Source organism: Mus caroli, chromosome 9 (genome assembly GCF_900094665.2).
Source record: "Mus caroli chromosome 9, CAROLI_EIJ_v1.1, whole genome shotgun sequence".
Lineage (NCBI taxonomy): Eukaryota > Metazoa > Chordata > Mammalia > Rodentia > Muridae > Mus > Mus caroli.
Window position 1 is genome coordinate 33,518,203 of NC_034578.1, and position 14,056 is coordinate 33,532,258.

The window sequence follows — 14,056 nt, forward strand, 5'->3', positions numbered from 1 at the left end:
CTACAAGTCTGCTGTTCTCAAAACCACTCAAAACAGGATTGCAAAATTATACATTGTTCACTGAGATGGATGAAGGCAAAACAGTACTCGTATGTGTTCATAGATTTTGTGATCTTCCACTGGGCCTCTGTCTTTCAGGGTAACAGGAAAGTCACCAGCTTCTCCTCCTGAGCTCTGCTTGTTAAGGTTCTCTCTCCTCAAGTAGCTCGGTCACTCAGACCACTCAGACTGCCCTTGTCCTTTCTTCCTCCAACCCCAGATCAACCCTAGGAAGGATGAGTGTTGATGGCCTGTCTGAGGCAACATAGCAAGAGGCAGACAGTAGTGGTTTCTCTGAATGCTATTCTGCTCTCCCCGTGCTGGTCCAGAGAGTACTCTGCGCTAGCTCCTATCACAGCAGCCGATCTGCCTCATCTCCTCAGACACCAGAATTCTTATACCTGTCTTCTGCCTTCTGCCTGTTCTCTATCTCTTAGCATCTTTAAGCCTTCCACGGTTTTATGGACATTCTGGGGCACTGGCAAATTTTCTGCAGGTGTCGGGAGCCTGAGCCTCATCACCAGAGTAGGGGGAAAAACAAAACAAAACAAAACAAAACAAAACAAAACAAAACAAAACAAAACAAAACAACAGGGTGTTGAAAATTGAAATCTTTTTTTAGCTCTTCCTCTGTCCCAGTTTATATTCTATAGTACTTCAGACTAAAAAGACCAGACATCAGGCTTTCTGTTTCCTGAACATCATGTCTCCTTTTCCCACTCAGGAAATCTCAAGCCATTACAAACAAAAGTGATTCCTCTAGAACATTTAAAAACAACAGCAACAACAATAACAAAAACATGTCATCTTGTCTATAGGCTGCTCTCCATGGTATGTCAGAGAGACAGATTTAAAAAAAAAAAAGTAATGCTCTTTTGTCCTTTACATAAGACTAACCGTTAAGTTTTTTTATCTCTCTCACTTTAAAGTAGAACTTTAAATGCCAAGAGCTAAAAGCTGCCTGTCCCTTCTGTTTTGCATGTCTGCTATAACAATAGCTTTCCAGAAGCAGGCAGGTGCCTTGAGTTGTCTAGGCAACAGTCAAGACTCAGAGATAGGGAAAAAAACAGAAAACAACAACAAAAAAAAAACAAAACCAGATTTCAGAACAATATCTGGAGTTCTTCCAGGATGCCCTCTCTGGCTCTTATTGGCTACACAGTGGTACTTCAGTCTTAGAAACTTGGCCTACCTGGGCTTGGCCCAGTTTGTAAAGAGAGTATGTAGAGACGGTTGCTATGCTTATAAAACTAAGACAAGAGATAAAAGTAACGGATGGGGAGTTGTGAAGCCAGGTGCGATAGCACATGCTTCAAGGACTAGCATGTGGGAGAAGAAGGAAGAAGAATCAGGAGTTCAAGGCTACAATGAAACCTTCTCTCAATCAATAAAAAAGAAAGAAAGAAACATAGAAGGGAGTTTGGAACTTTGCTCTCACCAGGATAAAATGATCCCTGCATGAATGGAAGAAGAAGAAAGAAAATGCTGCTTTAAAAGGGAGGGAGGCTGCTCAGCAAGTCAAAGTACCTGTCACCAAGTCTGATGACCCAAGTTCAATACCTAGGACCAACATGGTGGAAGGAGAGAATCAACTCCCCCAAGTTGTGTACACAAATGCACATGCACACATGCTTGCACACACAATAAATAAATGAATTATATGTTTTAAAAATGTAAAAGGTTATGGGAGAGGGACTCCTGAGGCTCCACCCCTTCCTAAACCTTTGGATAGTTAATGGTTGCTGAGGGGAGACAGAGTCCTTTTGGTTCTGTGGTGGAACCACTGGGAGGTTAGCCAAGCTCCAGAAAGAAAGCCTCTGCCCACACTCATGTAAACACCCCTGATTAAACTTAGTGGGTCAAAAACAAAAACAAACAAACAAACAAACAAACAAAAACAGAACAAAATAAAGCAAAAATATTTAAAGAATAGCTTATTTTTCCAGTCACACTGCTTCAGCTGTTTCATTTGTCTTCAATAAACTTTGTTTCCTTGCTTGGTCATCCCCTCACACACACACACACACACACACACACACACACACACACCCTCCCTCAAAGATATGAAATTAGGAGGAGGATTTCTTGGGAAGAATGCCTTCTCAGATGATTGGGGGGGGGGGATAAGAGAAGGTAATGGGAGGGGGAAATGAACAAAATATACTATATACATGTAGAAAATAGTCAAAGGATTAAAAAGTAATTTTAATTTGCTTTTTTAAAAGGGAGAGGGCTGATAAAATAGGGTAGAGTGGTGCATACTTGAAATTCCAATACGAGTGACGTGGTAGCAGGAAGATCAGGAGTCCAAGGTCATCCTCACTACATAGCTAGCTGGAAAGCAGTCTGTCTCAAGAACACAGACAAACAAAAATGGGAAGTGTCCTACAGTGCCACCTGGGAACTGCTATCGAGAATGTAAATGAGTTAGGTTCTTTGGAAAACAGTTTGGGAGCTCCATAAAAAGTTCCATAAACAGGTGTGGTGCCATCAATATAGACAGCATACCCATAATAGGCAAAATCCACGTGGTATGGTGTCACTGAGATAGCATACCTACAACAGGCAAAGTAGCCAGAAAGTAGATCGGTAGTTAATGGGACTGGGGAGAGGAAGTACAGTTAGTGACAACTAAGAATAGAAGTGTTACGTGGGGAAAGCTAACTAGAATTAGTGGCAGTCTCAGAACCTTGTGAAAATACTAAAGCCACTGAACTGTACATTCTAAAAGGGTGAATTTCCTGGTATATGAATTCTGTCTTAATTTAAATGTTTTAGCATAAAATTAAAGGGGGGAGAACTAAAAATAGGGGGGAAGACTGATGGGTGGCTTTCAAATTTTAAGTCTATCAACATAGACTAGTTTTTACTTTAAGATTAAGTACATTCATGTGTAACTAAGAAAAATAAAATAGAAATAAAATGTCCTTTTTTGGTGTTTTGTTTTGTTGATTCATTTGGGGTTTCCGTTTTATTCTGCTGAGATGGGGGTCTCATGTTGCAGCCCAGCTCAGCCTGGAACTCATGATGTAGCCCATACTTGTCTCAAACTCAGAGCAGTTTTCCATGGGCTCAATCCTGCAAGTGCTGGGATCACAGGCATGCCCCTGTTACCGTTTTTTGAAACAGGGGTATCACTGTGAACCTCAGATTGGCCTTGAACTCCCAGTCTTCCTGCCTCTGCCTCCTTAGTGCTGGGACTACCGGCGAGCCCTGGCACACTCACTTAAATGCTTTCTCCTAACTAAGAATTTGCGGGGTATTCTGTAGCAACCTTCACCAATCCTCCCAACAATTCCTCCGGGGAGGCCATTGTTTTAGCCATTTTACAGAGGTAAAAATCAAGGGCTCCAAGATATTGAGTCCATTCCATTACTGCAGAGTTACCAAGCATTTTATGAGAAGGCATGGCCAGGAGGCAGGCTAGGCTATCACACTGATGGCAGAACCCAAGGGTGCTGGATTGTGGAGCGTTAACCTCATCTTTACTCTGACATGTCCTAGAACACTGACTGCAGGTAAGAGGGTGACGGTGGGCTCTGGAAAGACAGACACTCCCAGCATCTATCTGAACCTGTGATAAGAGACAATCCCAACTAGAACAGGCATGAAAGTAACCGAAATCAAACCCTTTTCCAATTTTCTTCTTGTGGGCTAAAACACCACTTCTTCAGTAATTCTTTGACGTCTCTCATTTCTAGAGATATCCAAAAACACTTCCTCCCATACCCACCCGGCCACCTTTTCTCTCTTATTAGAAGTCCGTCCTGAAACAGAAGGAGGAATGTGAGGTGGAGCCTTCTAAATTGGAACACTGAGCCCAGATCTGCCTCTGCCTTGGGAGTGGGACTTTATTGAAAGACAAGCCAAGAACCACTGGACCACCTGAGCCCCATAGGATGGAACCTGCTATTAACATCTAAACAGATACTCCTGTCCAAACTAGGGGGCGAAGGGCTTGGAAAGTAGAAAATGCTAGGTCTGAGCAAAGCGAGAGGAGAGAACAAGGCCAGCAACACACAGAGCTCTGTGTATTCAGAGGGAAGTTGGCAGGGTTGTGCCCGGGCAGAGAAACTCCGAGTGGTACAAAGGGACGTGCCCAGAGTGGAGAAATCATGCTAATTGTCTGCACCAGAGCTGGAGAACGCCACCCAAAATGAAGAGAGAAAGGGGAGCCCTGTCAAGAGCCTCCAGGGCTCTGCGCCTCTCTCCTTTTGTCTACCTGCTTCTCATCCAGCCAGGTAAGAGATCAGAGGGTCTAGAGAAAAGAACTGGGGGGGCTTTTGACAGAGGGAAGGGGAGAGCAGAGCCTGAACGCCTTCGGGGCTGGAGGAGGGGAGAGCGCTCAGTGGCCGTGGGAAGCATCTCAGTGAATTCAGGAATCAGTGTTGAATATATCTGTTCATTCCCTGTGCTTCCCGCCTGGCCCCTGGCCCCCTCCCCGAAAGGCTGCATGACTTTGGAGCGCCCACGGCATTCAGTACATTAGCTGGAAGGCATCATGCCACTTCTTATGGGATGACTTGCTGGCATGGGCCAGACCAGCATTCTTTTTAAGGGCTTATGTGAGCTCTTGGTGGGAGGAGGAGGAGGGGAAATCTTGGTTTTGCACCTCCCAAACCTCTACTGTGGCTTCTCTGAGTGTCAAACATCGTGAAAGATGAAAGAAACTGTAGATAATGAGCCTCCTGGTTTAGGATAGCAGTCAATCCTAGTCATAATTTACTCCAAGCCCCAGACACCTACCTCTTGTAGCGCCCCCTATTAACACTATAGAGAACTGGTTCTATTTTAAGTACTGTAGATTTATATGTTCATACACACAATTACAGGGAACCTAGAAATGCACATCTTAATGTGGCAAGCGGATACATAGATCATTTTAACAAAAAGCAGGAATCAGAAAAAAAAAAAGTCACCTGCCTCCATCCAGGAAGCTGGGGCTGGTGGGGCAGGATGCTGGTGGGCGTTGAAACCCAGGGAATATTTCCTTATAGAAGGAATGTCTGCACTGAATCTCAGAAGATGGGGAAAATAGGTAGGAGCGTGAGCGAGATTATTGTTGGGAAACAGACAAAAGTCAAGAGCTTGAAATAGTCTCGTGTGTTTAGGCGGAGCCCAGAAGTTCAGCATTGCTTAGGGGAAAGTGTGAACTGAGTTCAGTAGAAGCCTTGTAAACCTTTCTCAGAAAATGAGACTGAGTCTATAAATGGTCGATGGGGACGCTGCATGATCTTTGATTTGGAAACTGGCAGGGTCAGTTTTACTTTTTAGATCTCTCGGTCTTCAGTGAGGCACTGAAGGAGAAACAAGGCAAAATAAATGAGGATGCAGGCCAATTTCATTCTTCTGAGCCCATGAAACAAAATAACACAGACTAGGCGGATTAGGTAGCAGAAAGTTGGTGTCCTGCAGTTCTGAAAAGCAGACCTTAGAGATCAAAGTATCGACATGCCACACTCCCTCTGAGAGCACTAAGGACAGATCTGTCCCAGGCTTCTTTGGCTTGTGGCAGCAAAATTCCAGCCTTCAGGTGGCGTTTTCCTGTTTGCGTGTCAGTGTTCGAATGTCCCAGTTTTACAAGGACTTGTGCGGAAGTGGATCCACCCTACTACAGTATGACCTCATCTTAATTCCTTGGCTCTGAAAAGACCCCACTGCCAAAAGAAGTCGGATTGTGAGATGCAGGGCTTGGGGTGGAGATTAGGAGGACTTCAGCATGTGAGTTTGAGGAGATGTAGGTTAGCCCACATCAACGCTATTTTTTAATTATAAATTATGCCAATAAGATGTTAGTTATGAGCCAGGCATGGTGGTGTATGTTTGTAATCTCAGCACTTGAGAGAGGTATGAGGATCAGGAGCCGAAGGCCATCTTTGACTATACGGTGAGTTTGAGTACAGCCTGGGCTACATAGGATCCTTTCCAAAACAAACAATGTTAGTTTTACCCTATGAGAGCTAAATGTTGGGCCATAGACTGTACTGTTATTGTATCAAGCCATAAAAGTGCAAATTCTGAAAGAGGTCTCTGCCATCTTTACAGTTTTATTTTGGAAAATTCAAGCTCCTAGAACAGACAAATTCCAAAATTTAAGTTTTTGTTATTAATTATGTGTCAGTGGAATGAAGTGGTAGTGGGAAACAAGGGGTGGTACTGCATAGAGTCCTCAAGCAAGAAGCTTAGCTCATGGGATTCTGTCTATTTCAGTGTGTGTCCATTGACAACTGTGGGATTTGCCTCTATTTATTCCAGATAGAGAACTTGTTTGTTTGTTTGTTTGTTTGTTTGTTTGTTTGTTTGTTTGAGATAGGGTCTTCTTACTATAGTTCTGGCTGGCCTGGAAGGTGCTGTTTAGACCAGAGTGGCCTCAGATTTATAGATTTCCCAGTCTCCGTCTTGCCTGGCCAAAGAGAATTAAAAAAAAAAAAAACCAATAAAACAAACAAACAAACAAAAACTTAATGAATTAACAAACACAACCATAAAGAGACATATAAGGGAGGGTTTTCCAAAATATGTCTCTGAGTGGTACATTTCACTTCCACTAATTCTTTTGACTAGAACTTTGACACATGCTCATCCCTAACTGCAATGAAAGCTGGAAAATGTAGTATTAAGATTGGCTGGAATGGGTCAGAGAGATGACTCAGTTAAAAGTGCCTGCTGCTCTTGCAGAAGACCTAGGTTTGGTTCCAAGCACCCACATGGTGGCCTCTTCTGACTACCCTCCCCACCACACACACCCCCAGCCCCTAACACTCACGGGCACTGCACATGCCTGTGCATGTCATACACACAGACAAAACACTCATACACATAAAACAAAGTTCAGGTTCTGATGTGGGCTGTCAGGCTTCTCCACCACAGCCTCCTCCTCTTTTGTTTTCACAGTTATCTGCTTATTTTGTGGGAGTGGGACACAAAACTATAGAGGTCAGAAGACAACTTTCAGAAGCCAGTTTTCTTTTTCTACTCTGTGGGTCCCAGGTGTCAGGTTTGGTGAAAAGAACCATTACCCACCAAACCATCTTGCTGACCAATCTTGCTGACACTGGCAGTTTTATTCTCTGGATTCTTCTGCTCCTCTGCCTAGTTTCTGTGCTAAGTTTGGAGAAGTGGGTAGATACTGAGAGCAGTCTGACACTGTGGTCCATGTCAGCCTGAGCCTAAGACAACTCTCATGCCTCAGCCTCCTGAGTTCTGGGATTACAGGTATGAGCTATCACACGCAATATCTTCTTAGCCTAAATTCACTATTAAGGGGCAGTGGTGATGATTCTCAGTTTAACAAATGGTATAATTGAGGATGCCATAGAGGAAAAAGAAGTAGGCTTAAGGATATAGTCTGATGTTCCTGTGACAAGTGAATGAGCTAATATAATCATCCCCTAGACAAAGAAACAGATATGGCTAGGTTGGTGGCATACACCTTTAATCTAGTACTTTGGGGGAGGCAGAGGCCGGAGGATCTGTGTGAGTTCAAGGCCACTCTAGTTTACATAATAATTCCAGGCCAGCCAAGGCTACATAGTGAAACCTTGTCTCAAAATAAGAATAAATCATGCTATCACCTCAGAATCACCCAATTATGTTTATTTCAGTGGCTTTTAGCCACTGAAGCAGGCACCTTCAAAGATGACTTCTGTATTAATGTGCCTTCTGAGAACCTTCATTTTCAGCATAAACTTGGTGATGCAAGCTGAGCATGCTTAAAAGCATTACTGTCATCACTGTAATCTTCTAAACATATACTCCACACCATACTGACATACCCAGGGTATACTCGATGAAGCTTAGGGTTTGGCCAGCCTCTATATGAGTGTGTATAGGCTCTTCCTTTGTTGAAAGAGGACATTGGTTTAGAAATAAATCGTATGTTTTCCTTCGCTACTTCAGGTAATAAATCTTTCTCCACTCCACTTTTATGGCTTGGCTATGTTTATTTTGGCTTCTCACTCACCAAGCTATGAACCCAAGTAGTTTGTGTTGCCTGTTACTACAGAAGCCGAAAGTGAATCTTTAAGCAGCATGTTATTCACAGAGCCAGCAGTCTAGGAGTTATTGCCATTCACAGATTTGCTTTACTCAGACCATTCTGTAGGGAACAAGAACAAAGATGAAGAATCAATCCAAACAACAGTTGTTCCTCCAGTCAGGCGGTCAAGCCTTCTCTTTTTAATTCATGGTTGGTACCTTTCTCCTTATTTCTTCATGTGCTTTTTTTCTTCTCTCTCTCTCTCTCTCTCTCTCTCTCTCTCTCTCTCTCTCTCTCTCTCTCTCTCTCTGTGTGTGTGTGTGTGTGTGTGTGTGTATAGTGGGGGTATTCACATAGGCCTAAGGCCACTGAGTCTCCCATTCCTCCCATGTGATTATCCAAGTCACAGAGTATACGTGCAGATTCTTGTCTACAATATACACTGCCATGAGCTGATTTGCTCTCCCTCGTGTTCTCTAACATTGCAATGTTCTGCCACTAAGCACAGGCCCAGAAGCACTGGAACCAAGTGACTCCAAGGTGGCGACCTATTCCTCCATGCAGGCCCTACATTTTAATAGCCCTCTTAGAACTAACCATTGATGAATCAACCCATTGACAAAGCTAATGCCTTCATGAGACAATCATCTCCCAGTCTTCTTGTCCTAGCTAGTATGAAATGAAATCAAATTATAGTTTAAACTTACATTGCCTTGATAATCAAGTTGATATTTTTATCAGCCAATTGAATATATTTTTCTCTGAAATATCTGTTCCAAGTCTTTTTAAAAAGTATTTGTTTTTTTATTATTTTAAGTGTGTGTGTGTGTGTGTGTGTGTGTGTGTGTGTGTGTGTGTGTGTGGAGTATGCACATGATGAACTTACAAGAGGTTGTGTGTCACCCAGTACAAGTGGTATCAGGAATCAAACGCTGGTCCTCTGGAAAGACAGTATGTGCTCCTGACTGCTGAGTCATCTCTCCAGCCCTTGTTCAAAAATATTTGCACAGCTTTCTATTGAGTTGCCTGGATGTTTTGTTATTGTTGTTGTTTTGCATTCTTTTTCTGATATCTTTGATTTTTATTTGAACTAGACTCTTAATCAATAGCCTAGGCTACCCCAAAATTCACTATAGCAGCTCAGGCTGGCCTCACAGCAATTTTTCTGCCTCATCCTAATTGCTGGGATTATTGGCATAAGCCACCACACCCGGCTTCCTGTTACCTTTTTTGTGTTTTAGGGTGTGTGTGTACTCTAGGGAGTCTATATCTCTTCTCAGGTCTGTTTAAAATGTTGTTTACCCTTTCATACTTAGATCTTCAGTATATGTAGAACTGAAGTATGCCCAACATGTTTACCTCCCAGCACTATTTGTTATAATGATTGTTACTGGAGTAAGTCCAGGCAACCTGCCACTCAGTGGTCAGTGCTGGGAAGGACCCTGTTTATTCAAAAGTTGTCTGTAAGGAGCTATCATCCTTCAAGTTCCACCTTAGAGCCTGAGGAAATGGCTTGGAGGAGTCGGTAGATAAGAGTACTTGTTGCATGAGTCTAAAGATCTGAATTCAAATGCCCAGAACCCACATAAAAAGACTGGTGTTGTCAAGTTCATGCCTGTTCAACCCAGCATGAGGAGTTATGGAGGAGACGGGAAAATTGTTGGGGCTTCTTGACTTCTAGACTAGCTCCAGGTTCAGAGAGTGACCCTGTCTCCATGAATAAGGCAGAGGGTAATAGAGAAGGACATGCAGTGTCCACCTCTGGCCTCTGCATAAGTGAGCATCTATGTACGTGCATGTACACAGACACATTAGTGGGGAGGAATACAAACATTTTGTGGGAGTGGAGTGTAAGTCAGGAAGGGTAAGCGTTGATTAGAGTTCTTTCTCATCCAAGCTATGCGTCTCCTTCTTTCTTCTCTAGAACACTCAGTGGACCTCAACCTCCTGGGACTAACTCCTATAGTTCTTTTAAATGGTCATTATTTTCTCCAAGTTAAACCTGATGTGAGTGTATGTGTTTTATGTCGGTCAGTGCACATAACCAAAGACTAAGGAGAGAGTTACAAAGGTCACCAGAGTTAGCAGGACCTAACCATTAGATAATGTTACCAGAACTGTTAGAGTCAGAGACTTGGCCCTGGCAACTCTAAAAAGCTAGGCTCAGACACTTTTCCTCTACGGGCCAATTAAAAAGACAGTGAGGGCTTGGTGAGGTGATTCAGTCAGTAGGTACTTGTTGCCAAGTCTCACAGTCTAACAGTGATCCCAGGCACATACATAATGGGCGGAGAGAACTGAAGTGTGCATTAGGACACATATGGTGCCCTCCACAAACAAGCAAGTAAACAAATGTAAAAAGAAGAAGAAAACAAATAATAGTAAGAAGCAGAGAAAGGATATCCAGTATAGCCACATAGGGAAGAGGAACAGAAAAAAGCCCAGTGACCCCTCCTACAAGTCAGGCTTTGGGGTACAGACATGAAGTTTAGGTTTATACAGAGAACAAGAGGTATATATAAAACTAAACAGTCCTGGTCAACAGGATGTGGTCCTGACCCATCATTGTTTGAGCAAGATGGTTGACAAGTCAGACCTACAGGAACTCTTCCCCCTGGCTGGCATCAGGCTTTAACCTTTCCTTCTCCGATCGTAAGGTTCCTGAGGCACTCCAGTTCCTTGGAGACCATTGTTTCAATATCTGATGGTCATAGGGACAGCAGAGTGTCTCTTTAGAGTACCTTCATTCCTAGCAGGACAGTTGCACCAGGACTTCTCTTTCAGAATTGGGAATGCGTGGCAAAAGAGAGGAGTATAATAGTGCAAAAGCGTTAGAGAGGGAGGGGCACCTTTGAGAAGGGCAGGGGGGGGGAAGCAACTCGGAACCAGTGGTCCTGCAGTACAAGGACAACAAACCTCTCCTTGCTACACTATGGTCACCTTTGCCATAAAGTGGGTCATCATATGCAAGTCTTCTCTAGTCTACTCTGTTGATTGATTTGTCTTGATAACAATAAGAAAGGAAGTCTCCTGAGATTTGAATAGTAGTGTATTATAGGTCAAATTATTATTAATAATTATTATTATTTTGCTATTATTAATGTTTTGAAATAGGGTTTGCTAAAGATATGTCATAAGACTGAATTAAAGGAAAGACGATAGTTATTTTTGTTGGTCTTGCTGACCCCAGGTGATGCTATGTGGTTCTGGGTAAAGTTTACGTTTTCTAACTGAGCAATCCTGTGGTGTCTTCTGTAATGTAGCCCTATGGTTACATCAGCATTCAAGCACCATACAGCTTGTCTCTTTTTCCTCTGTGCTTATCTATCTTGCCTACCTCAAGATCATCTCAGGATCATTATCAAATAGGAAGGAAGATGTTAAAGACCAAAAGCAGAAAACAAAATATTCTTCCTTTCAAAGGACAAGCTCTTGCTGCCCTTGGATTATTGTATAAGGGGTGTGGTGACCACATTTCAAAATAGAAGTAATACATTTGGGAAAAGCCCAGGAAAAGGCATCTATGTTGGTCAAATGAATGGAAGGAGATAGACCTAAGCAAACAAAACTTGCTTCAAATAAAATAGGGTACAAGTGTGGTCTCTAGCGCTAGAGACCATGGGTACGGTGAAGAGAGGCAAGTCCTACAGCATGAGTTTGGCACCAACCCACTGATGCTTTTGAAAGGTGACTTTAAGGCAAAATGAAGACTTTGTCCCATAAAGGTATGAAAACCAGTAGAGGTGATTCTTTTAAAGGGATGGGGCATAAAGAAAGCACAGGTCCTTGGGCACTCTCTTGAAGTTTGCATTTCCTCAGTGTCACGGGAGGTCAAATCCTCCTTGAGTAGAAGCTACTGACCCATACACCAGGGCATTGTTTAGTTAGATAGGAACATCTTGTAGACATGGTACATTCCTTTTGTTTTGCCTATGGTGGGAACAAAGACTTTCTACACAATGACGCCTCAGAGACAATGATTACGCTAATTGCTTCTCCAGGTTGAATAATCCTCCCTTTTATTACCACTCTGAGCCTGAGGTGTTAGCCATTTCCTCATTTCTGTGTCCTGCTTTGGCTCCTGTCCCAGTTCTCTGTGTCTCCTGAAAGTTATGAAACCCAAACTTAGATTCTTTCCAGTTTCTAGGCAACTGTTCATGCTTAGCAAAAATGTTCTTGTCATCAGAGTCTAAGAAAGATGGCGCCATCGTCTTACAATGAGTGTAAGCTTGCATCCCTTCTGCTTGTGGGCATAACCATGTTCACAACATAAGGAGGGCAGCCTCCTGAGCTAGGGCAAATTAGGAGGCAGTCAAAGGCTTTGTCTTCTCCATGGTTTTATCCACAATTTAATCTAAATTGATTTATATATTTTTTTAAAAAGGCAAAATTAAGGGAGAAAGATCACCAGAAATGGCTACTAGAAAGCTTGGATTCGAAGAGGAGACAACCCAGGGAAGCCCAAGAGAAAGAGATCAGCGATTACAGGAGAGATAAAGGTTATTAATACCTCCTACTTGTCCAAGATCCAGGAATATTGCTGGTAGAAGGAAATGAGAAGCCTCAGAATTTGGTGCCTGAGATCTGTATTAGTCAGTTCTGCATTTCTATAATGAAATGCAGTTTCACTGCATGGCTGAACTGTTTCTAAGGAATTGAAGTTTATTTAGCTCATAGTTTTACAGGTAGAACTTCCAAACGATATAACACCAGCTCTGGAAAATACCCTCAACTTTGTCCTATCATGGTACAATAGATGGCATCAAAGAATGCCTATGAGAAGAGAGATCAGTAAAACGGCAAGCTGACACGGGTAGAGAGAGCTTAGGCTCATTCTATAACAATTTAATTTCTGGAGAATTAACACAATAACTTTCCTAATTCCCTCCAAGGATGTTGCTCCCAGAGAGCTAAGCTACTCCACTCTTTCCTATTAACACCACCTTGGGGAAAAAGGCTTAACAACACACAAACACTGGAGGGACCAAACACATTCAAACCACAGCAGGGCTGTTATTCAAATTTTTTATTTTGTAATGATTAATTTATTTTTATTCTGTGTGCATTGGTTGTTTTACCTGTGCATCTGTGGGACGTTGGAACCGAAACTGGAGTTATAGAAACATGTAAGCTGCCATTTGGGTGCTGGAGATTGAACCTCGGGTCTTCTGGCAGAGCCGTCAACTGCCGAGCCATCTCTCCAACCCCTCAAACTTTTAAAATATTTATTTTATTTTTTTATATGTATGTGTTACATATGTGCATGTATGTATTAAGTGTTAACAGAGGACATCAGATCCCCTGGAGCTGGGGTTACGAGTACTTGAGAGCCGCCTGATGTGGGTGCTGGGACCTAAACTTGGGTCCTTTGTGAGAGCAGTAAGCAAATTAACCAGGGCTGCCCCTCTCCAGCCCTTCCTGACTCCAGTTTGCTTGCCTCTGAGGAACTCCACACATAGCACTAACATGTACTGATCCTACAATTTCAGACCGAGTTCTGAGAAGTGAGTGAATCCCTCCTCACTATTTGAACATCACCAAGTCATACACAGCAAGCTCCTTTGTCTGCTCAGGGAAATTTGAAATTGCTAGACTTGCTTTTCTAAGTCTAGGTGAGAATGGAACCTAGTAGGTGTTAGACATGTAACCCCATTTAAAACATGGCAATACTGAACGTTGAGAGAAACGTTACAGAACGTCTGGCCAAGTGGATATCAGTCTGATACACAGGACCATAGAAATGAGTAGCTTCTCTCAGTTAGTGGGGAGGAGAGAACGCAGGAGCCCATCATCTCTTCTGCCAAAGCAAATAAGGTAGATGGACCACCTTTCACTTATTTCCATTTTTATGTAAGATTTTTAGAAAAACAAAAATACTTTGCTTTAAAAAGTGCTTGAGATGAGGCCAAGAACGATGTGAAATGCATTTAACCACAGCACTTTGGAGGCAGAGGCAGGTGTGTTGGCCTGGTATATATAGCAAGTTGCAGGCCAGCTAGAGTTGCATAGTAAAAAAAAAAAAAAAAAAAAAAAAAAAAA

The 14,056-nt window shown here is 42.7% G+C and overlaps 1 protein-coding gene across 2 annotated transcripts in view; it reads left to right on the top strand.

The window, feature by feature from the left end:
- The first annotated feature begins 3,886 nt into the window (after nt 1–3,886).
- The window catches only part of Hepacam (hepatic and glial cell adhesion molecule), a 19,452-nt gene continuing 9,282 nt past the window's right edge, over nt 3,887–14,056 (top strand). The window contains exon 1 of one of the 2 annotated variants that reach the window (XM_021172818.1): nt 3,887–4,280. In XM_021172818.1, coding sequence (XP_021028477.1) covers nt 4,196–4,280 — 85 coding nt within the window. In that variant the 5' untranslated portion in view covers nt 3,887–4,195. The remainder of the gene's footprint in view (nt 4,281–14,056) is intronic. The other variant, XM_029481182.1, reaches the window with a different exon arrangement.